The 24,666-nt window shown below is 40.5% G+C and overlaps 1 protein-coding gene across 1 annotated transcript in view; it reads right to left on the bottom strand.

Moving 5' to 3' along the window:
• The window catches only part of LOC113174926 (CUB and sushi domain-containing protein 1-like), a 330,106-nt gene extending 312,296 nt beyond the window's left edge, over window positions 1-17,810 (bottom strand). The window contains exon 1 of the mRNA XM_026379140.1: window positions 17,675-17,810. Within this exon, the coding sequence (XP_026234925.1) occupies window positions 17,675-17,810 (136 nt within the window). The remainder of the gene's footprint in view (window positions 1-17,674) is intronic.
• Between the last annotated feature and the right edge of the window lie 6,856 nt (window positions 17,811-24,666).

The following is a 24,666-nucleotide window of genomic DNA, read 5'->3' as shown; positions in this document are numbered from 1 at the left end:
ACAGGAGGACGGTTCTGGTCTTTACTAAATTAATAAACTAAAAAGGAACAGATGTATTGTTACAACCTGCGATAAAAGCAAAACAGCCAATCGGCTGTCTCTCCTGACATTACTGACAAAACACTGCAAAGGAAATGTTGAAATATTTACTAGCTCTGAGCGTTTAGTGGATAAAATTGAGATCAAGTACCAATCACTTGAAGAACCTGAGGGACATGTTGGTTTTGCTTTGTGCACCAGTGGTCATTTCTTCCTCATATGATTGGTATTATGGATACAGTGATTTTACAGCTCAGACCTATGCCCTGATTGATATCTAATGGTGCATGTGTTTACATGTCACAGGTTTGGATGCACTCAACACTAATTGTTAAGGAGAAGACAACTGCAGTGTTGGCAGTAACAGAGGTTACTCTCAATGTCACCAATGCTGAAGAAGAGACCACAAAGAAAGGAAGAGAAAATTCTGGCAATGAACACTGACAGTTGTGTTCTCAGAGTAACAGTGCAGCTGGCCAGAGGTCTTCGACTCCTGTCATTCTGTAATATCTTGGTAGAATGGAGGAAAGAGGAAATACGATGTGAATGACAAGACCCGAGTCAACAGTTTTGCTCTGCGACTCTTGCTGGAGCAGACTTTTTAACTTGTGTCACTGCTGGAACATCTTGTGATGAGTGCTCAAAAAGTATTAACCATATGACATATGTGCAAGGTGGATGCACGTGTGGTGTCTCCTGGTGCCGGTTCTTTAGTTTGACCCAGGCATGACAACTTTCAAATCATTGTGATTTGCAGCATTGTAGATAATGACTGGAAGAAGATGTAAGAGGCGACTCGGTGATGGATTTTTAACAAAACAATAGGAGAAATTATGTTTGCCTGTAAAATGATGCTTATTGCAGAAGAAAACTGATCAAAAACGAGATGAGGCAGAGTAGTTTGTTTTATTTTCATGCATATTAAGAATAGTGAGCAAGGATGCCAATATTAAGAGGGACCACACATGTTCTCCTCAGATGTGACATTTAAGAAGCACAGCCATGTTAACAACTGTATTCAACTCATATTTTATGGTCAATTTATCACCACATCTATAAAATGCCAAACCTAGTGTAATAATTGTACTAAAAAAAGGCCACACTAGTAATACTTTAAATCTGTCCATATTGTGAGAAGGAAGCAGTAACACAGTGGGTGGGTGATTTTCCCTTACATATTGAATTTAGTGACATTTTTGTGTCACTAAATTCATATTTTTTATTTTGGGTTATGGAAGTGAGAGTTATGAGGAAAGAAAAGCTGCAGCAAAGGTTTCAAATCTTAGACACCCAGCTACTAAGATGCCCTTTGGTAACTTTTTTCCAGACACACTGCCAAAGATATTTTAGCACAAACAGGCTAATACATATTTTGCTCGTAGAAAAATAAGTCACAGCTGTTTTCTGAACATGATATCCCAGTAAACTGCCTAAGTCATTCAGGTATTCTGTGTTTTTTTCACATATTTTTCCTTGAAGAAAATTGCAGGACTGTAACACGAAGATAATGTTTTACTTCACCGTGTTATCTACGACAAATTAAAAAATGTATAATGTTCATTCACAAGCAAAATGACTAATCACAGTCATCAAATCAGTGATTACTAATAATATTCGGCTCGACTCAACATAACTTTTATGCAGTTCCATTAAAACAAGACTCCAGATGACACACTTTGCATGACATTCAAGATATGATGCATTAATCAATGATTTCGGCATTCAACCATAAATAATACTCTGATTAACATATCAGTCATTTTGACAGAGCAGTCTGTGGAAACAGAAAATAGCCTGCTGAGCCAGGATTTGCAGTGCGACTTACGGTGTGTAACTGATGCACAAATCAAGTAAGATATACAGCATATTTACAATGTTCATTTCTTTTATGGAGTTATTGCTTTCACTCGTCTTTTTCAAATATGGAAAAGCAGATCAGATCTGACAGTGAGATTTGTAAGCTTTCAACATCAGAACCAGAAACCTTTTTTTCCATGAGCACAATAAATGCATCTGGATTTTGGTGGTAAACATTCAACATTCAGTGGGAGTTTCAAAGGTAAAAAAACTATCAACGGTTACAGGATTTGTAAAGTGGTATCAATTTCTTTTCAGTTTCAGAGACAGACGACAAATTTAAAAGTAGCAACAAAGTCTTGTCATGAGAGTCTTGAGATGACAACTTGTTTGTACATTTCTGTTATTAAATGAACAAGATGCAAAGTGTTCATCAGTGAGCTTTAGAAGTGTGAAGAGGTGGATTTTTAAAGAGCCAGGCTGCTGCCAGTCTTTATACTAAGATAAGCTGCCTCAAGTTCTGTACTTAGCATACAGACCTAAGAGTAATATCACTCTTCTCAAGTCAAGCTGTTGGTCATGACTCATGTGAATGTGAACATGCTTACATAACATTTATGTTTTCTACTAACATTTTGTTTACCGATGCACAAATTGCAGCATGACACACTCTACACTGCTGGTCAGGGGTCAGCAGACACTCTGTGTGACCTGTGTGAGGCTACGTAGCACCGAGACAACAAGCTGTGATCCACTGTGTGTTCTGACACCTGTCTATCATGGTCTGCATTACATTTTTACCACGGTGACCACTGACCACCATGATGACTTATCATTGCCATGTCCATGATAGAGTGGACAGTGATGTTACTGTACTTTAGTAATACATGTGTTTCCAATGTGTGTGTGGTATTCTCCGAAGGTTAGGATGATTTCATATTACCTTTTATTACATTACATTAGGTATGCATATGTGTATGTACATGTATTTTTCATTTCTATGACTAAAATAATAATTCACTATATTCAATAAAATGTGAGTTTTATTATCCTGGGCTACTATAATAAATAATATAGGATCAATATATAAATCAGAAACTTAGAAATACAGTAATTGGATATCATACATTAGAAATTATAAATTACAGCTTCAACATAACATTAAATTACATTATATTATGACATAATTATATAGTAACATAATATACATGGTAATTTAATGACTGATATACTTTGTACATATAAATTAGGTAATTAGGCGAATCTGCAGAGAGGTTGTTAGTGGATGAATAGAGTACCACAAAGACAGGCTGGTTTGCTGGCTGAGTCACCATCGACTGATCAACAAGCAATTATCCTTTACTAATCTTCTGACCATAATTCTCAGGTAAGAGATCTTTTTCCCAATCAGTCGCCACTTCCAGGCAAAAGCACTTTATTGCAAAAAGCAAAAGAGACAAAGTGGATCGATCGGACCGACACGCAGACACACAACTGCCAGCTGGCTAATATGTTAAAAGAAAATTCCTCCAAAGCCACCTGATTAAGACTTCAGACAAGAATGATTCAGACAGAGAACAGCCTGACCCTTTTATGCAAGTAGAAAGTAGACAAAACAAAACGATTAGTTGAAAAGAAGTGAGAGGATGAGGAGGGAGTGGTTGGAGCAAGAGCCAGAACGAGATGAAAAGGGTAAATGGGCAGGAGAGGGAGGGAGATTGAGAAATAGAAATCACACTTCAGGACAGAGCGAGCGAGAGCAAAAGGAAGGAGGAGAAAAAGGACAACAGCTAAAAAGGATGAGGGAGTGAGAGAGAGATCCAGAGAGAGGAGAGGAGCAAGGGAGAATATAATATCAGATGTGAGTGGAGGAAGTCATTTAGTTAAATTTAGCCATCATTTAGAAAGCTCTTCATGCCCCCTAAACAGCTTCACAACAGCAGGCTGCTGGATGTCACAAAATGCCTGCTAAAAATCAAAATTAGGAGGAGAGGGGGGAGAAGAAAAGTAAGAACAGGACAGGAGAGGAGAGGAGAGGAGAGGAGAGGAGAGGAGAGGAGAGGAGAGGAGAGGAGAGGAGAGGAGAGGAGAGGAGAGGAGAGGAGAGGAGCAGGCTTGCTATGTGACACCTCTCTCTGTTCTCTGTCTTAGTCAGTGCAGTGACGTCAGCTTTTTAACAGCATTGGTGTCAAATCTGGCCTCCCTCCTGTTTCTAGCACTAGAAAGACAGCCTGAAAGAGATTATTAGACAGTAAATCTGGGTTTTTTTTTCATATGTATTTATAAGACATTTATCCTTTTTCATCTCTGTAGACTGTACAATATCTGCATCCTACAAAGAGGGGACACGATATTAAGTACACCTGTGCAATTTAGTCGCACTTTCGTGAATCTATAAATGTTCCATTCCTCCTTCCAAACATAATTGAGACAGTCTGCACTGCAACTTGAAAAAGACAATAGTTATACAGTAGCAGAGCAACAAACTAGAAAAGATTGTGTTGTTTTTTAAATAGCACCTTACACTGAGTATGATTAAGGACTTTACAACGCAGGAAACTCATGTAACTGCATATTACTGCAAGCATAGCAATGGCACTTTCTCAATGATCTTCACTCATTCCTGCAGGAAAATGAAGAAACAAGGGAAAGAGCTGTGTGCATATGAAGAATATAAACCTATTATAAATGTAACAATCAGAAAGTGGCAAATAAAAGAATAAAACTGAGGCAAAATTCTTTGGAGATGATGGAATTATAAAGAGACCAGGGCTCTACAGACATCTGAAGAGGCAAATGTCTCCACACGGCACCATTCTATTAAAAACAACATAAACATAACAACCAAAGGAAGTACATTAACTTTTTAATCATTCAGTCTTAACTGCATATGGAGGTGAATCAGGTTCATAATTAAATATTAATTAGAATTCAGGGAAAACTGGACGCTTTACAGCTCTAGATGCACCATATTAAATACATTAAACTCTAATGTGCAAGACCAATGGAAAAAAAAAAGAGTTTTTCCAACTAGATGTTATATCAGAACTGAACTCCACCCCTTTTAAGACACACAGGAGCTACTGTAAAGGTTCTATTGTGACACTAAAAGCTCTTTGGTAAAGGTTAGGGAAAGATTACAGTTTCAGAGAAGCATTGCTACAGTAATCATGTCCTCTTTTGTGCTTAAAGTAACTTGAATGTTAACAGTCACAAGGATGCACACATAGTTTGACTGTGTAACAGTGAATGTACAGAGAAATTTTGTTTGTTTAAAACAAAACTCCAGAGGGCACCTTTAATGAAGATCAAAAGTGCTTAAATGCCTAAATATAACATATAAAAAGTTAATCAGGGTTTAGATGCAATAAGCACACACTGGACAACAAGTGCAAAACATTGCCAGTAACAGTTTACTCATTGCATTGATGGGAAATATAAAACAAATAGCAATAGATGTCTTGTTAATGTATGTGCTGAATATATATTATATATATATATATATATATATAAATAATGTGATTTCTAGGAGAAAGGGTTAAAGTGTTTCATGCTGAATTGATATGAAAATACACTTTACAATCAGTTACCTGTTTATTTGGCACACATTGCTAAAACTAATGCAATCTCATACCAGGGTCCTTCAAAATAATCCTCCTGCACTGTTACAGTATACAGAAACATGCTTCTTATGTACATGTGATTTTTTATTTTTAATACATTTTAAATTTCCCTTTTTTGTAGAATTTTGAATTCCACTTCCATCTGTTACTACTCAGCAACTGGCCAAACTAAATCAAAAGTGAAGGTCATACGTTATACGTTGAACAGATTTAACAATTAAACCAAAGTCTGTTCTGTTTTTTCTTCATGAATTTTGACTTTGACGAGGAAACAATCTGTAACTGAAGAAAAATGAAACTCTAAGCTTCTCACAGTGGACTCTAACTTTAATAATAACACAAATACTGTGACACCAACTTTATTCAGTCCCATCTGACATTAGCATGAGCCTTGGAGAGCTAGTTCAATAGCTATTAGGCTTTATGCTCATCAACATAACTGCAATGGTGAGAACAGAAAGTGTTTATTCTTTCTGTTTTGTTTTTGAGCTGCATCTACTTTACACTTTGGCCAGCTTTAACGCCATCTCATTAAGCAGTAAGAGGTATCACCGAATGCAGCCAAATACCAGAGCAAAGTGCAGTAAATATTCTGCACTGTCGTGTACTGTACGTGTACACAATCATCCAAAGGTTTGGGGACACTTAATAATTTCACTACTTTTGAAAGAAATTATTGATCAGCTTGAAAACGACAGTTCTACAGGTGTAACTCGGGGATCCACTGGCAAGCGGAGTTTCCTAATGCAAGTTTATCCCTTTAATAGACTAATTAATCATTAGAAAACCCTTTTGTAAGTATAAACCTTTTTTGAATCAATATTGTTGAAAGGCAGAATGGAATCATGAATGGGGTGAACCTTGACCTTTTGAATGGTAGTAAGGGCAGCAATTAATTCAATATTATATTCCAGTTTTAATCTCAGGTACTGAGTTTATCCACTATCTTTAAATATAAACGATCGTGAGTGGTAAGAAGAGTATGTTACACTAATATGCTTTTCTTTATAAGAGATGGAACGTCTACAGTTATCTCTTATAAGTACATCTTTGCAGACTTGATTGTTAATATTATTAAGCTGGATGTGTTGCTATCTTCTTTCTTATACTTTGTCTTGACAGACTATCCTGTTCCTGTATGGGTGTCAGTGCATCCTGGGTACATAACTGTGCTGTAAGCTGCTTTGGCACTAGCAGTATGCAGTGCCATACTGCTGCAGCTACAGCTAAGTCTTTGAGAGATAATGGCTTATTGTCTGCTTCCCCTCAACCATCAACAGATTAGAGGCATGTAGACACGCAGGCTCTCCCTCTCCCCTTCTCTTTATTTCTCTCCTTCTCCTCCTGTCTTTTCTTCTCACCCTTCCCTTCCCTCCCTCCACTCCTCTTATCTCATTTTTCTCCTCCGTAAGCCGACTCACTTTCTTCCGCCTCTTACACCCACCCCACACCCAGTATCATTTTTAAACATGTTCTCTCTATTTTCTGACATCATCTTCTTTCTCTTCACTGCCAGAAACAGAAGAAAACTGCAGAGTCAGCCCATGCAGGCCACCCCACCACCAGCACCACCACCACGACAGCCTCCCCCTCACCTCACCTCACTCTCTCTCCTCCCTGTTGTGTCTCTATTTCTGTGGTACTGACCAGAAAACTGTTTATAATACCAAGAAACGGCTGATGTGACCACCTGACATTTAGACAAGCCATCCATAAATGCGGCTGAAGAAACAGGGAGCGAAAAATGAGAAAAGAAAGGCAGAGAGATGAAAACAAGAAAGAATTGTGAACAGCATGAAGGAGAAGATAGAGATACAGAGAGAGGGAGAGAGGGGGGACAAACTGAGAGGACTACTGGCAGAGAAGCAAGAGAGCAGCACAGGAAGAGGATAAAATGGATCTAGAAAATAAAAAGGTTGGTGAAAAGAGGAGGAGGAAATGCTGGGGAGTAGAAGTGGAGAATGGAGAGACAGAGGAGAAGAAGTAGATAGAGGGCAGATGAGACTGTGACAGGAGAGTTATTTCAGTGGTCATAGACATCTCAATGAAAATGCCAACAACCTAATCAAAGGACTCAAAAGGGCAGAGAGAGATAGAGAAAAAGACAGCGAATGAAAGCAGGGTGGAGAATGAGAAGGGGTGAGGTGGCGGAAGTTGATGAGGGAGGAAGGACAGAAAGGGGCAGAGGCTGAGCGATATGGAAGGAATAGATGGAGGAAAGGAGACAAATAGGAGGCGACGAGAGGGGAGGAGGGGAGAATGAAAATTCAGAGGAGTGTGGCAAGTAAGACAAAAAGCTGTTGGACGAAACAGAAAGCAAAATGTAGGGAGAAGAATCGTGGATGAACCGAGGGGAAAAGACATGAGGCAGGAGAAAAAGGGCAGAAGGATGAAAGAAGAGATGAGGAAAGGAAAACAGGGCGAGATAGAGAGAGAAGGGAGCATCACTTGCCTCTTGACATTCAAGAAGCACTACTTTAAACTTCTCAGAGAAGCAGCTGAGGGGGGACCTGATACCATCTACGCCGGCAAAATGTGGCAGAATTAGAACACATTTGAGTCAAGAACACTGTTTTTTAAAAAAAAATCAATAACTCTTATAAAAAACAAAGTCAGATTCACACATACTTGAATTTCAGAGCGTGACTTAAGACAGGCAGGCAGACAGATGGGAAGACAGACAGATAAGCTGCGTTATTTAGCCATCATTTGTCAGACAGAAGTAAGCAATTGCCGTTGTTCAGATTTAATGGCGTGTAAAGGACACTGCAACATCAATTTTCATATTACTGTGTGTGTGTGTGTGTGTGTGTGTGTGATTGAGAGGAAAAGAGGGAGAATGAGGGTGAGAGTGAGCGTGTAGCTGATATTGCTACGGCTGGAGTCTTGAAGCCTTTTACAACCTTTCCTTTATTATTTCCTTATCACACTGCTTAAGGCCTTCCTTCCCTCCTCCTCCTCCTCTACCCCTCTGCCTCCCTTATACACTCCTCCTCACCATTTTTCTCTGTCTCTCCATCCATCTCTCTGCCTCTCATCTGTAGCTGACAGGGCGATATTGTTCAGTTTACACTTTCAGATGTGGCAGGAAAAGCTTAGAGCTTCAGTTTTTTTAATCATTTTTCTTTTTACTTGAATTGATGAATTGTTCCACATGTTTCCATTGTCCTATGTTATTTAATTTAGTTTAATAAAATTCAATTTAATTTGATTTACTTTGATTTCATTCCACTGGTCGTCTGTTGATAAAATCCCGATAAAATTCCCCCCAAGGATGGAACAAGGAAGCATTTGTAATAAAGCACATTGTGGTCTTTAATGGAAACAAATAAAACCTAAATTAAACAAGAAACAATTTAACGGCCATTATGTGCTAAATACGTTTCTTGGCCTTTAGAACCTGGGAACTCTTTTTTCAGTCGAGTTTAAACATAGTTAAGAGGCCTTTCCTTTCCTTTCTATCCATTTGCCTTCTCTCTCTCAAGCCTCCTCATCTCTTGCTCTGCTATTACGAAGGTACCTTGTAAAAAGCCTTCAACAAATCAACAATTGCCTCAGTCAGTCACGTAGCCAGCCTGTAACACAACCAATCAGCCAGCAAGTCAGTCAATCAACTTAACAACCAGTCCATCATTTAGTCTGTAAATCTAACCGACAGTCACTCAGTCAGCCGGCCTGCTGCCGGGTTTCTCACCTCCTCCCTCCTCTCCCTGTCTTCCCTGTAGGATTGTACTGCAGTGGCACAGTGTACCACGGGACCTTTTCAGCAGCACTCCTATGATGCTGGTTTCCACAAGCCAACATCTATTAACACCCTCTCATGTTAGCCTCTCCCTCTTCCCCTCTCTTTTTCTGCCTCTTTTCCTTTGTCTTCCTTTCTTTAAGCACCATGGGACCACTTTTTTCTTGTGTCCTTACGATGTAGGTTCTACACTGCTAGCGACCATTACCAATCATTAAAAATGGATAGAATAAGAAAGATGCTACTGGAGCAATGATAGCCTGTGGCTAATGCGTTTATACACACACACACACAAACACACAAACATGCTCAGCTGAAAATAAACACAAATGCACACACAAACAACCTAATAATGCGGACATGCACAAAAGTGTGGCAAATACCACCCATGCAAGTGCAGAAGCACACACCGAACAATAAATACAACCTCACTGACAGTCCCATATTTTCAGTGTTTGTATGCACCATTCTGCCTGTGATTATATTCACATAAACGTCCAGACTGGAAATACGCACTTTAATTTCCTTCACATGGATACACTCATACAAGTAAATACAACAACTCATGCAGACATGTATAAGCAAGCAAATCCTAATATACATTCATAAACAAATTCTAAACTACACATTCACTCTCAACTTGCAGCACCACATTAATATGACACACAGCTTGTACAGCGTTCGCATGATTGCGCTCAGAAAAGCTGTGTACACACACACACGAAGCCCGGACTCAGAGTCCCACACACTTTTAGCTTACGCATGGACATTTACACACAAAAGGGCACTCAAGCACAAAATCATCCCCTCGCCGCTTTGCCCTAACGCACACACACACACATCTTACTCTAACCCTAAGGATTTTTTCTTGAAGGCCAAGACAAACACTTATTCGCAGGCTGTTTGCGCTTTAAGATAATTCATCTTCTGTGGACTTTTCAGCTTTTTTACAGATGCGGTGGTAAAACTAATCTCGGATGCTTTGCAAAGCAGTGAACCTGCTAATGTGAGTGACAGCTGTATTACAACAGCGGATAAGTGGAGTGCAGTGAGTATGATTGGACTAAAAAGACAAGAAAAGACAGAGGGAGTGGGGAGGTGGTCGTCAGTGACGGGGACATGAACCAGTCTGAACCTTTGCCAACCTGGAGAGTAATTATTACACTGGCTCTATGTATTTCTTTCTTTGTGTGGCTCACTGTATCACTCTCTCCCTAAAAATCACATTAATGGATGAAAGCAGCTTCTACTGCTGGTGACTCGCTTTGAAATGGTAATGTAACTCATTGGCTCCATATGTAGTATGCAAACACACACAGTGCACAACACAGACACGCATCTCTACACACTCATACATAGCCTAGGTGTGCTGCAGCAGTGTCGCTCTCTCGCTCTCTCTCTCTCTCTTACACACACACACACACACACCATGCCCTTAAACCATGGAACTAAGTGAGAGAAAAACTGAAGTAACACTAATGTAACATTAACAGACACATTAGCATGCCTAATGTTAGCCCGCTAGCCAGCTATTAGCCCACAGCTTATAGAAAATGTCATGTTAACAGAGAGGCAAAGTGGAAATAATAAAATAGCAAAAGTGCTACATTAACAGACACATTAGCCTCTACAGCAACAGCATAGCAACAAATTCAGACGTAAAGCTGCAGGGAGGCGAAGCAGACAGGCACTATCATCCAGTGATAAACAGGATCTGTATCTGTCAGCGAAAAAAAGGATCCTTGAGCAAGATACGGGACTCCTCGCAGCTTCCACCAGCTGACCCTGCACTCGTCATAAAAAAACAGATTTCCCCACCTGGATCAGTAATATGCATATTACTTTTATCTTAGTTATTTTAACATGCTAGCCCTGGGATATGCTATAGTAAGGAACTGTTTTACATTCAGATCGACAATAGCACCACATCAAAACCTTCTGCAGACCAACGTGCTGACACAGTGAGGGCGCCTTGCTCTGAAGCCAATGTCAAGCCCACCTGTGCAGCGGCCGTGCACTTTAGGTTTCCAGTGTTGGTAGATGCTACTTCGTTCAAACACCTGGTGGCATGAATTGGTGTTGGGTTTACCTGCAAATGGTAATACTAATATAAAAGAAGAAACTTCTGCTGTTGTGATGTGAAGCAGTGGAGCCATCACTGGTGACCGACAGCACCATCCTCATCTCTGTAAGCTGTAATATAAAAGATGCCACTTCCTGGTTCAGCTCAGTTAAATGTCACAAATGCTACAGAAACAATTAATGACGGAATATCCTTTAAACAGGTGGCAGCTGAGTCCCTAAAGATCACAACAGCCGTATTAATCACAGTACAGGTTTGCTGGCTGAAGTACATACTGAAGTGCATTTGAACGTGATACACTGATGTGTTTAACTTAGAAAAAACTTGAATGAACAACTTTTTACAATTACAAAGGAGTAGAAAACACCTTGGTGTGTATTTAAATATATATAAATTATAATCTCTAAGCAATATATCCAAAAAATGCATCTCTTAACAAAAAGTACGAGAGTAGCAGCAACAGCACCCTCAAACTAAATGATGATGAGAAAACGAGAATATGCTGAATCTCTCAGGGTGATAGATGGATGCAGATACGTACCAAGTTTAGTTTGTTAACAAGGTTCTGAGCTGTTGAGATTGATATTTGGAACTTGAAATTCGAATAAAATGCCCTCGATTTAAATGTTATCCCAACACGTAGCGGCCAATGTTCAGGGCAGCTTCTTGAACCCACTGTGCTCCGGCCAGGATGCAGCGCACGGGCGCTGAAATAGCAAATGAACGGAAAAGCAGTGGAAATTAAGTACTTCACTGGAATTGGTAAAATGTACCATAGCTGTTGATGTTCAGAATAATTTGTCATATTAAATTTAGATATTGGTTTTCATGGATGTCTTGTAGCCACACCGACCAATCTTTCATTATGAACTCCAGATGAGAGGTTCATTTCATGCTTATTTTTAGAGTCGGCTGGCTGAGTAATCCTGTGTTATGAAATAACCCTCAGCTCCCACCACAGCGAGGCGTCTGCACCACAAGGTACAGAAAAACAGCAACAAACTGCTGTGCCAAAGTGGCTGCATTAAAAGCTCCATACCAGCCAAATGCAAAGTTTCAACCTATGATATAGATTGTAATTCTTTATAGCTTGTTACAGTACATACCTCATCAGACCTGCATTTGGAGTTTAATTAGGATCCGATAAATCTTTATTTATATGCAGATGGGGCGAACAATTAAAAAAGATGAATGTAGTGGTCTCTGTTTGTTGGGTTTGAATTTTTCAGAAAAACGCATTAGCATGAACACGCCGCAGAAAGGGGCTTGACAGCTAAACTAGACGTGGCATTTACTCATGCATACGAATGGGTGGTAAAACACAATTGGACCAGCTGCACAACAGCACTTTATGATGTTCATAATTTCAAGCTCTGTCATGCTGTTTCACATGATATACGCATGCTCCTTTTATTTCCTTTTTCATGCTGTCCTCTCCTCTTCGTGCTGATTTTAAATGACAGATAGATGTAAGATTCTGCTGCGTGTGATGCAGCATTTACAGCGAGCATGAAACATTCGAGTCCACTCATTAATATCAGCAGATTTTCGAGCCCTGCTCACTTGTGCCCTTAGGTCAGCTTGGGGGATTTCCTTCCACATCTGAGGTATAAATTCAGGATGGACAGGGTTATGATGTCATTACTTAATGCCAGACATTACTAGGCGAGCTGCACAAGATGGAAAAGTCATTCCTGATTAATCGGGTCTGCTGGGGAATACATTTTCATTTTCTCTTTCACTTTGTCTCTCAGTGCATAACAGTGCTTCTCCTTCATCTCCATCCCAATCTGTCTTTAACACACTTGTTCTGATCGCTGCGTCTATCTCTCTCTCTCTCTGTTTCCACACATACTCTTATTTCATCTGTGTCTTTCTCTGTGCCCTCTCCCCCTACATTAGTCTGGTATATGTAGGCCATGGCTCTTTTAAAACTTCTGTCATTTGAACGCTATAAAGACAGATTGGAAGGCTAAAGACTTTTTCTTTCCAGCATCACAAGCATAATGACCCATGTATACTTAACATGTACTTTGAGTATTCTTTGATACGTAACTCTATTGAGTACTTCACAATCTGGAGGATGAAAAACACATGGTTCACGGCTTCTAGTATTCATTAGCTCTCCCCCTCGCTATCTCTTTACTCTCCATTGAACTGTGTACTCTGCGGTAGTTAACTGTATTGAAGTGTGTGTGTATTCTCTGGTCTCACCAGACCTCTAGAAGGACCCTCAAGTACCTGAAAATCATCAGTACTCAATGAGATGTCTCGCTCTCTCCATTGCAGGTTCGCACATACACACATACAGCCTCCCTTGCTCCTTTCTAAGGCTCAGAACGCCTGAACTGTGTGTGGTCTTTGTAGTAACTGAGGGGATTCAATTATTACACAAGCACCTGAAAACATTGAACTTTTCTTTTTTCTTTTTCTGTGCATGTGTGTTGATCTCCGAATGTGCTTCGCTTCGTCTGCCTCACCCACGTAGAGGTTAAAGTTGTGAGTGCTCCCATGCTTCTCATGCACGGGAAACAGACATCTATTAAAACAAACACACACACACACACATGCAGGGAATCCCACACAAATGGCCACACAGACACACAGAGCATCATCTTACACACAGCTGAATTTAAAGAAAGCTATAAATAACTGTATTACCAACACACCAGCACAACCTCAGAGACACCCACCGGCCTTTACATCTGTGAATGCATAGAATCTGTACTGTACTCATGGGCATCAGCACAAATCAGAGCATCATGTTATAACATCAGTACCACAGCATGTCAACGAGCCCTTGCTTCATCAGTAACACATTTCATAAATGATTTATAACACAGTATAAATTAAGCAGCTCAAGGGACAAAAACTATTACTAATAATGTACTATTTATTTTTAGTATAACTTCTATTATGAACACATGTTATACATTTTACTGCTTTATTTTTTATAACTCAAATTCATTAATTCATATACTATAACGACAAAGGTCAGAAAGCCCTGTGCTGTGCCTGCTGGTACTGTACCCACCAAATAAAACAACCAATGTGGTTGATCAGGTTTAATAAGTTGGCGGTTTATCTGTTTAAACACAATGGTCTGCTTAGAACTAAATCCCAGATGATATATGAGTATCTAAAGTATGTGATGAACGGTATATACGCCTTTCTTTCTGTTGCGTAAGGTATCTATTCCAAGATATGTCATGTTCGAACTGAAACGTTTACAGCAAATGTCAATTGCTCAGGCGTCACATGATGTAAGCGCAGTGCTTCACTGGCATGTGATAACAGAAGGTCATATATGGAGGGATTTTGTCTGAAGATGGCTGTGGGATCCAGTTGAAAGCTGCTAAAATAGCCATCTAAGTGGAGCTTGCATGTTGGCGCGTTTCACACTATATGTGTAATTCCCTGAGTCCTGTAGGCTTACAGTGAATTTGGATTGGGCAGATAGCTCTGTTTTAATTAGCCATCTTCTCATCCACAGGAACAGTGTGTGTGAGCGAGTTTGCGCTTGTGTGTCTCCCATGTGTGTGATATTAGTATGCCAGGCAGGGGGACAGACAGCGAGTTCCAATATCGTGTTGTTTGGCATTGATTCAATGTCAGCTAATTGTCACCGTGTGCATGTAGTTGTGTGAGTGGGTAAGAGAATGGGTGTGAGTGTGCACGTTGGGGTTTAAATGTCCTCATAAAGATAAAAACATTACAGAGACAGAGAGAGAGAGAGCAGTCATCAAAAATAAGTAAATAAATAAAAAAAATGGGTAGTGTGTGTGTGTGTGTGTGTGTGTGTGTGTGTGTGTGTGTGTGTGTGTAGTTAACAATATATCAATTGTAGAAGCAGCGGATTTTATGGGAATTATCATCACAGTTGGCCATTTGGACATTTCTTGGATGAAACAACCTGTTGCAGAACGGGCTGATTTTATTTTCCTCTCTGTGTCTGAGCATTTGATACAGAAGCTTTGAGACATTTGGCAGCTTGATGTATGCAAAAACTGTAAATATTACAGTAGGATTTTCAACAAACGTCTGATTTTTTATTGTTGCATGGACATCCAGACAGCACAATGATGATTCACTTAGTGACTGTAATTACATCAATAGGCCACAACATTAACACCACCTGGTGGTTTCAATGCTGTGGTGCAAGAAGGTCAGCATTGAAGAAATTAAATGCTGGCCATGATCGACAGGTGTCCGGACACACAGTGCGTCACAGCTTGATGTGTATGGGGCTGTGTAGCTGCAGATCTGTGATCACAGTACCCACCTGACCCCTGTCCAGTGTATTTTAATATTATCAGTGTATATTCATGTTTTTAAGTTGCTGCTGTTCATACTTCCAGTAAAGATTTAAAAAAAAAGCTTGCAAGGCAATTAATTTGAATCCTAACAGGAGGGCCAGAAATGTCCTAATATAGACCCAACCTGAAAAATAGATTTTGTTCATCTGAAATATTGTTAAATCGTAAAAAAATAATCATTAGTGTTATAATTATAATAATAAACCTCTAAACTACTTCATCAAACTTTGTCTTCCATTTTCATGCCACCTGGGTCTCGTATTTGCACTTCAGTTCATCTCTGAAGATACCTGACATTTTTAAGTGACATTTCCCGACAATCAATAATTAGTTGTGTGTTGGAATTTAAAATGCGACATCACATTTAAAAGGCTGGCAACCATCTGGGGTTTGACGTTTGACAAAATAAATTATTGCCACCCTCCGTCTGTCTTTCCAGATGTCTGTCTGCCCTTTTATTTTCTCTCACTCCATCTTCCTCTGTGTTTAACTCTTCAATAACTAAAAATAGCTGCAGGTCTGCGGCACCTCACACTGTATTAAGGACACAAAAAGGCTTATAGCAGGGGGATCATTGGTAATGGATTAAAAAAAAATATGACATGTTGTTAGATTTGTATTTGTTTAAATTGGGAGTAATAACAGAGGCTGCACAAACTCTCTCTTTCCTAAACTGCTTATGGTGCTGACATAAAAAACTTAAACTCAGACATTTTAAGCTCACACACACAAACACACACATGCTGGAGTTGCAGCTGTAGTGCAGGTGATAAGAAGTGGTTGCTTCAATCATAAACGACTTAAATGCACCATCATCATATTCATCAACATACAAGGTTCCCTACAACCATGCTTTGCCTGAAATCCTTTTGTTTCCAAGCTGACATTTGGCAGGGGAGCACAGATAAAGACAAAACAAGCACACAGATACACTCAAAATAGAAATGCACAGTGTGAAACATCCCGAGATAGATCACTGTTAGGGGAAAGTATGGGTATGACACGCAACACACACACACACACACAATTATCATGAATTTTAACACTGCTTAAAACCATTTTCGTCTTCATCGCAGAGGGGAAAGATCTGACAGATGAGTGTGTGTACGAGGGGGAGACAGAGAGGCTGGCATTGAGAAAGAGCTGGGGGAGAAGTGCACACAGAGAAGCTATTGATAAACAGAGTAACAGTAACGTTCCCAGCAAAACGCGGCAAATGTTAACACTTCCTTTTCTATGTGAATTAACACACAGCATCAGTCCCCTGTCATAGCACCAGACTCTCCACAGCCACTGAGACAACTGCTCCACTGTGAGTGTGACTGCACAAAATCATGTTTCACTGAGCATGGTATTTTTCTCTCTGCATGTCCTCTAGATTAAATGTCATCCCATCTCTCTCTGTCAGTCTGTGAGCCTCATTTTGTTTACAGTAACACAGGTTATTTAGTTAGCTGCTGAGACCAAACAAGGTTTCTAGTCCTTTCTGTTTCAGACACACACACACACACACTTAAACACACACACACTTAAACACACACGTCTGGGGAATCTACATGGATCTAGATTTATTTTCTACTTTTTAGTTATTTTGAGGAGAATATGTGCACAGCTTTAAGGCTCAGGGAAATCAGCATGCCCACACTGTTCCCAAGATGTACTGTTGTGTCCAAGTTGGGCCGTGCACTCGCTTGTTCCCCTCATGCGCACGCACACACTAAACCCCCGTGCATGCATATAGGCTAGCTCTCTCTCTCTCTCGTTTACATTCACTCTCCCTCTCAGTATCTCCAACCCGCACGCACAAAAGGACACACGCACGCCATACCCAGAGCACGGTGCGCGCACGCACGCACACACACACACACACACACACACACACACACGCAACTCTAGCACACACACCAACGCTGTCCGCAGCAACCAAACAGCACGAATTCAACCGGCGACTAATAATATGATGCTCTCCAGCACGCGCGCGCGCACACGCGCACACACACACACACACGTGCCCACATGCAAGCGCGCAGGCACGCACACAAACACAGACTATCTGAAACCTTCCCAAACTCACCCTTGGACGAGGAGAAATCCCCGACGAGAAGCCCCAGCAGGAGGAGAAGCGGGAGGTCGCGTCTCAGCCTGCCCGTTGTCTTCACATTCAGCCTCCTCCTCATCAGCAGCATCTCCGGCGCTCCCAAATCCGTCATTCTGCTGTTAAATAAATCCAAGCGGGCTTAATTTTAAAGCCTTCTCCCCACCTTGCCGCTCTGCTTGGCCGAAGGAAGCGGAGGGGGGTAAAAGAGGACGGCGGCCCCCCTCCTCCCTTTTCTTTCGTTTTTATACAAAACAACAAAATTATAATTACACCCGATAATCAATCACGAATATCCCACACACACATGTCCATGTTAACGTTTGGACAGGACAGCCGGTGACGCGTTGACGGTCTGAGAACGGGCAACACGCCGCTGGTGTGAGCTGTCATAGCAGAGACCGGAGGACCGGAGGAGAGAGACGGAGAGATGGAGAGATTGTGTGAAGGAGAGGAGAGAGATGGTTGGTAGGTCCGCACAGCACGGCGAGCGAGCGACGACTGAGAGAGGGAGAGAGGGGGGAGAGAGAGCGAGAGAGAGACAGACGCAGAGAGGGAGAGGTACAGGAAAGGGAGGAAAAGTGGTGGATAGACAAGAGGAGAAGGAGAGAGAGAGGGAGGGAGTAGAAAAAGAAGAGTAAGTGAGAAGGAGGGAGGTAGAAGAAGAGAGGAGAGAAGGTGTGAGAGCAAAGAAAGTAACGGAGGGAAACTGGTGAGAGGAGAAGAGAGGAGAAAGTTAAAGAGAAGGAAAAGGGCTAAAAGAGGCTGCGTAATAAGGACATGACAGACAGGTGGCAAAAAGAAGGGATGGATAAAAGAAAGAAGAAGGAAAGAAATCGATCATAGTAGAAATCAGGGAAATTCAGTAGATTTTCAGTAGAAAAAGAGAGGGAGGGGTGATGGATGGAGTAAAAATGAGTGACAGGAAGAGGAGAGAGGAAAGAAAGAAGGAACGGAGACATAAAAGGGTTAAAGGATGAAAGAGGGATCACAGGAGGGAAACAAAAAGAGATATCTGGAAATGGAAAAGGGGTAAAACGGATAAATAGAAGGTGATTAGAACCATTAGTGAAGGAAAAGAAAGAGAACAGGAAGATAGGGAGGAGAAGAAGGAGGGATAAGGAGGGAGGAAATGAGAGGTGAGAAGCAAAGACGGATTTCAGGGGGAGAGAAAGAGGAAGGAGTGAAAGAAGAGGAAGGAGCCAGAGAGCATGAAAGGAAGGAAGAGGTCGCCTCAAGTAGTGATGGAGAAGTAGCAGAGACGAGGACAAACAAAAAAAAAAATCATAGAAGACGGGAGGGCAGAAAAACAGAGGGAGGAAGTGATGGAAAGAAGAGGGAGAGGAGCTGAAAATGAGAAGGTGAGGAGCTGCATGAAGGAGGGTAGGGGTGAAGTAAAGGAGGTAGTTCTGTTGGCTCAGGCCTGCCACACACACACACACACACACACACACACACACACACACACACACACACACACACACACACACACACACACACACACCACATTTCCAGAGTATTTGAGAAGGTTAAACACTAGAAAAATCATCACACTCTACCTCTTGCCAATCAATCGCAGCGCCATATAAACACCACTCTGATTGTCTCATTCTCTACGACCGTGTGTGTGTGTACGTACGCACCCCAAACAGAGCCACGCGCCAGTTATTGATCCCCCGTCCCTGGTGGAATGTGCACAGGCTCATGCTAACAAGATTACAACGCTAAAAACACGACTTGCAGACTTAGCCCGCTGAACCACCACAGACGGCCGACAGCAGCAACATTTAGAGGCAAATGCAAATTACACACGTCACTCTAAATCTGGCCCCTTACAGTATTTCACAGCAGGCGTCACCCAATACTTTCACACGATGAAAAGAAACTCTACTGAGTGGGCGCCCACAAACTCTGGAAACTGACACATGCTTTTGTGGCATCACCTTTAGTTTTCTAAATCTTGGTGGTTACTGGAGTCAATCAATGTGCCTTCCTGGAGCCTTTTATATCCATCCTGTGAAAAATATCATGTTGTCCTTTAAAACTGGAATGGACAGTTTTATTTTAAATAGCATGTTAGCCTACAAAGCCACAAGTTAGCCATAGGCTAGTAGCATCACTATATGCACTGTCTGGCAGCTGTCCGACCACAATTCCCCCAAGAGGATCAAAAAGTGTGTCATTATAAGTTAATTTTTGCTTCATTTGTGAGCTGCAATAATCAAAAAACACTCGAGCTGTTAGCTGCTACATACAAAAACACTAAATTTGGACTAATCCTCATTTTGCTTCAGGCCACTAAAAAGCCCCCGGGGTGCCCCGACCACATGTTACAGGATTTATAGGCTACAGCCGCTTGTTTTTGCTTTAAATAGTCCATAATAGATTCATTACTAATCTTCCACCACGTTCATCCACACTCATTTTTTGTTTGTTGTTTTTTTTTTTTTGTTCCATTTGTCAATCTCCTTTCCCCTTATACAGATAGTTAACCATCTCAACTTTGATATTACAGAACGTGTGTGTATGTGCATGTCTGTGCGTGTGTGTGTGTGTGTGTGTGTTTGTGCTACATGGGTTTATACAGTATGTGTGTGCTTGGGTGTTGCGCTGCATGTGTTAGTATGAGTGTGTGTCATGTGTGTTTCAGCGAGTGGCTGTGTGTGTGTGGGTTGAGCCATTTCACAGCATTACTGTGAGTCATCCATCAAGCTGGTAGCTCTCTGTGCATTGGGCTAGTTTAGTCATTTTATAAAACATTTTTACATCTACTGGTGGGAGTCTTCATAGCAGCATACGCTCCTAAAAAGACTGTCGTTTCCAACCCCAACAAGAGGGTTGTTTGACACAACACCTGCTGCACTTAAATACAAAGGCAGGCAAGGAGAGGGGCTAGGAGAGATACATAAAAATATATGTATATAAATATATAGAGAGATAAATAGTGTAGGTAGAGAGAGACAGAAACAGATAAAAAGACAGATAAACCCAGGAAACATTACTTATCCAAGCAGTCTGTAAACCGGCCAGATACTGAGTCTCCACTCAGCACCATGGAGAGCTGCTTTCTGGAGGTCAGTGTAGTAAGGCTGCCATCTATTGGTCAAACGTAGACTGCAAGACAAAGACAACCTTAGAGAGAGGAGGAGGAAAGACGGAGAGCTGCAGCGGGGCAGTAAGAAGCTGAATTTTAAGTTCAAATTTCTGACACAGTACAGAATAAATCCACCATTATTCTACATAATCAGTAAAGCGGAGCCTGTCATCACTATGTGAGTAAATAGAAGTAGTAGGTGGCATTCATCTGTGAGGCTAACAGCAGTGATCTCAGAACAACGAGCAGCTCACTGATGGTGACTTGTCTCCATTCACACCACGAAGGCAGATGATGCAGGTGTTCAGAGGAAGCTTAGGTTTACACTATAGCTTGGGGCTGGGCACTGATGTATGCACTACTCTGGAGAACACCTCTCAAACTGTGGAAAGGAGTAGTTTCATTGGATAAAAGTTATAATACCCCTGTGGACGGTCTTTGCTAACATTATATGGTTACAACAGTAACACGGTTAGTCATGATCTACAGCCAACAACAGTGTGGCTACAATATGTGCTGGAACAAGCACAGATTGGAAATTTAGCTTTACTCCTGCAGAGGTCAGGGTAAAATAATGACCTCTAAAGTCAGTAACAGACAGAATCATAAAGTGATGAGTTCACATATAATTTGGTGACATCACCTGCCTAACTCAGTCGCCTTATTGTCTAGCTGTCCCTGTGGGATGGAATGGAAACAATTTGGTTAGGTGCACAAACACTAGTGTTCATAAACGTAATTACATGAAGTACAGTGAGTACAAGCTATGTAACAGTACTGGTTTGAGGCCACTAGAGGTCGCCTAACAATAAAACGTAACTCTGGATCGTAAGAAGCCGCTTAAACACTGGAGTCGCTTGACCGCCGATAAGGCTGTTATCGGCAAAAACAGTCTCCACTCATCCAAAGTCTTGTGTGGAAACGAAAAGGGTCGTTCTCAGACCCCCACTGTTCAAGAAACTGCTAACCTTACAGCAGAATAAAATTGAAAATTGAAAAAATACTGCACACCACTGCTGATATATTTGTTTGTTTTGTTTTTGACCTCATTATGCAAAAACTGAAAGTACATCCAGATCCAAACTGTATTCTTCTTCTGAGAAAAAAAAAATAGATTGGTAGCTTTGATAATGGTGTTTGGAACTTATTCATGTGAGGTGTGCCAGTTTTGATTGTGTATTCATCTTTTTAAATAAAAAGCTTCTTTGCACCTGAAGATAATACAAACTAAGGCTTACATTAATGTTAAAAGTAGCACCTTTAGCCAACTCTTGACAGAAATAAAAATGCCCTTATTATTAAAGATTACACACCCTCATCCCAATTATGCTAAAGACTGATAATTACACACGAATGACTTGAAAAGTAATTATGTTACAACACAGTTGACTACATTATAGTATTCAAATTACAGGTGACTAAATTAGTACCGTGTGTGGTAATTACTGAAGAGAATTCACACACACACACACACACACACACACACACACACACTGCATTTTGAGGTTTAAATTTCTTATGATCAGCTGCTCGTATCAGTTAAGAAGCTGCTCATTCTGATAATAAATATACTGTGTTTGCAGCAATGGTTACAGTCTGCAGTTTAAAAGGGTTAGCAATAATCAGTCAAAGGCAACAGAAATGTTTTTTTTTGTTCCAACAATCATTTTTTTCAAAGTTCCCAGAGTCTCCAAAGCAGCATTTCCACTAGAGACCTCTGTTTTCTACTCTTCAGAAGAAAAAAAGTGCTGTTGTGTATTTCCAACAGCTTTAAAGTTTAGCATGTTTTTCAAACTCAGGCCGCAGAGGGCCAGAAGTTAAACTATGTCAACTTTCAGTAAAACAGCATTCTGCTTGAAATGTGTTTTCATATCCTCTGAGCAACAATCAGTAGTTGGCCCAACATTTGATAAAGCTGCTCGAAGACTGAGGGTAACTGAAGATGACAGAATGGCTTTGATTTATCCCACAATTTCTTGCTCTTTTGTGGAAAGAGTCATCTGCATTGGACCAGAAAAATCAGTAAAGCATAATATTTCAATAATTCAGATTCATTTTACCAGTTGGAAAATACTGTAGCTGTAGTTAAGACATTTAGATGTCATACATACTTTATTAAAATACTTCATTTCTCCATCACATTATCCTCACAGCAAAGAAAAAAAGGATAGTGTGGCGTCCTGAGGGTCAGAGAAGCAGACCTGTGACCAAAGGGTCATCGATAAGGTCTCTGTCGTCACATTCATCCAGCTGGCCATCTAATCTGTGCATTTGAAAACATTATTTGTATGTGTTTTACTTGTGCACTGACCATAGACTGTACATATGCATGTATAAATACACTTTATATACAAATTGAAGTTGAAAACAGAAATTTTTTGGTTTAAAGAGTAAATAAAATTATTCTTCATTAATAAAAACTGTTGAAAATCACTTTACATTTACAGAGTAATTGAATAATCAGACATCAGACAGTCATTTCAACCAAAAGCACTAAAGTACATCAAAGAACCGTGCAATATGAGGATATACAATTGTCGTGTTATACTATATGCATATATACTAAATCAATTATACTTAGCACATTATGCCACAGACCAAGCCCAATGCTATGCAAGAATCATTTCAAACAGTACAGTGAGAGTGTACAAAGCAACACAATACAGAGAGAGAGTCTTCTGAGAGTCTTCTGGCCACGGTAGATCATATGATAAAAAAATCACAAAGATGGGTGGGGGGTAATTATATATATATATATATATACAGATATAACTTCAATCTGCAGACATGACAGACAGAGACACATGAGTGTACGTGGTTGAAGAACATGAGTTTCTGAACTGTATTATTCATCTGTATTATTATCTCGATATAACACATTTTGGTCATGTCACACAGCCCTGCTACACAACAATATGTTGCTAAAATATCAGGTTAAAAAAACCTTTTGTTATTGTGTTTGAATTCCCAAGAGAAGTAGTAGACTGGAGTTTGTGTTACTGAGCTAGGGTCAATGGGGGAGAGCCTTAATTGACTCAACTTGAGTCCCACAGGTCAGGAAAACCAGCACATTTTAATGAGCACAGGTCTCAAGGTGAGCCACTCTATTTATTCAACTTGACAGAAAAAAGTTTTAAGACATCTCATTCATATGAGAGCAGAATGTTGAACTACTTTGCTGTGCTGGACCATGCCCAAGTTGTCTTCCTGTGTTTTCTCGTACAAACAGCAGGCCCTCTGTGTGGAGGTGAATTGTGTGTTCTGTGGTGTGTGTGTCTATCAGAGAACACACCTGTTCTCCTAAGAGAGCGCAAAGTCAAACGTGACATCTTTTAGAGAACATTACAAGACGGAGAAGCAAATATAAGAGACAAGAAGAGACCAAATACAGACAAAAACAAGCCAAATAATAAATAAACAAAGACAGAAGTTGAGACAAACACAAATGAGGATGAGACAAACGAAAGGTGGGAGGATTAGTGTAGAGAAATAAGAAAAGATGGCAGAAGAATTGAGGAAGAAATGAAGAGGAGGGAGGAGAAGAGGAGAGAGAAAAATACGTAAAGAAGAGAAGTACCTTGTGATTCAAGGAAAAAAACAAAAACATCTGGCTTCCTGATTAAAACTTAAGCTCTCAGCTCTCTTTTACCCTCCCTTATTCTCTCCAGCAATAAAATGAGTCCATAGTGACTTATCAACCTTGGAGACACCTGCTGATTTTAAATACGACATAAAGTCCTTAATTAGCTGAAGGAAAGAGTTATAACCAGGTTCGAAATCCTACTGCGTATTTGGCACTGCCTGTCAAATGATTGTTGCCCTACAGGCTCAGCTGCTATCAGGGTTTATTGGTTTGGAGGCTTTAAGATTTAACGTT

Source organism: Anabas testudineus, chromosome 3, assembly GCF_900324465.2.
Source record: "Anabas testudineus chromosome 3, fAnaTes1.2, whole genome shotgun sequence".
NCBI classification, from domain to species: Eukaryota; Metazoa; Chordata; class Actinopteri; order Anabantiformes; family Anabantidae; genus Anabas; species Anabas testudineus.
The sequence above is the reverse complement of the archived record's forward strand: the minus strand, read 5'-3'. Positions and strand labels throughout refer to the sequence as shown.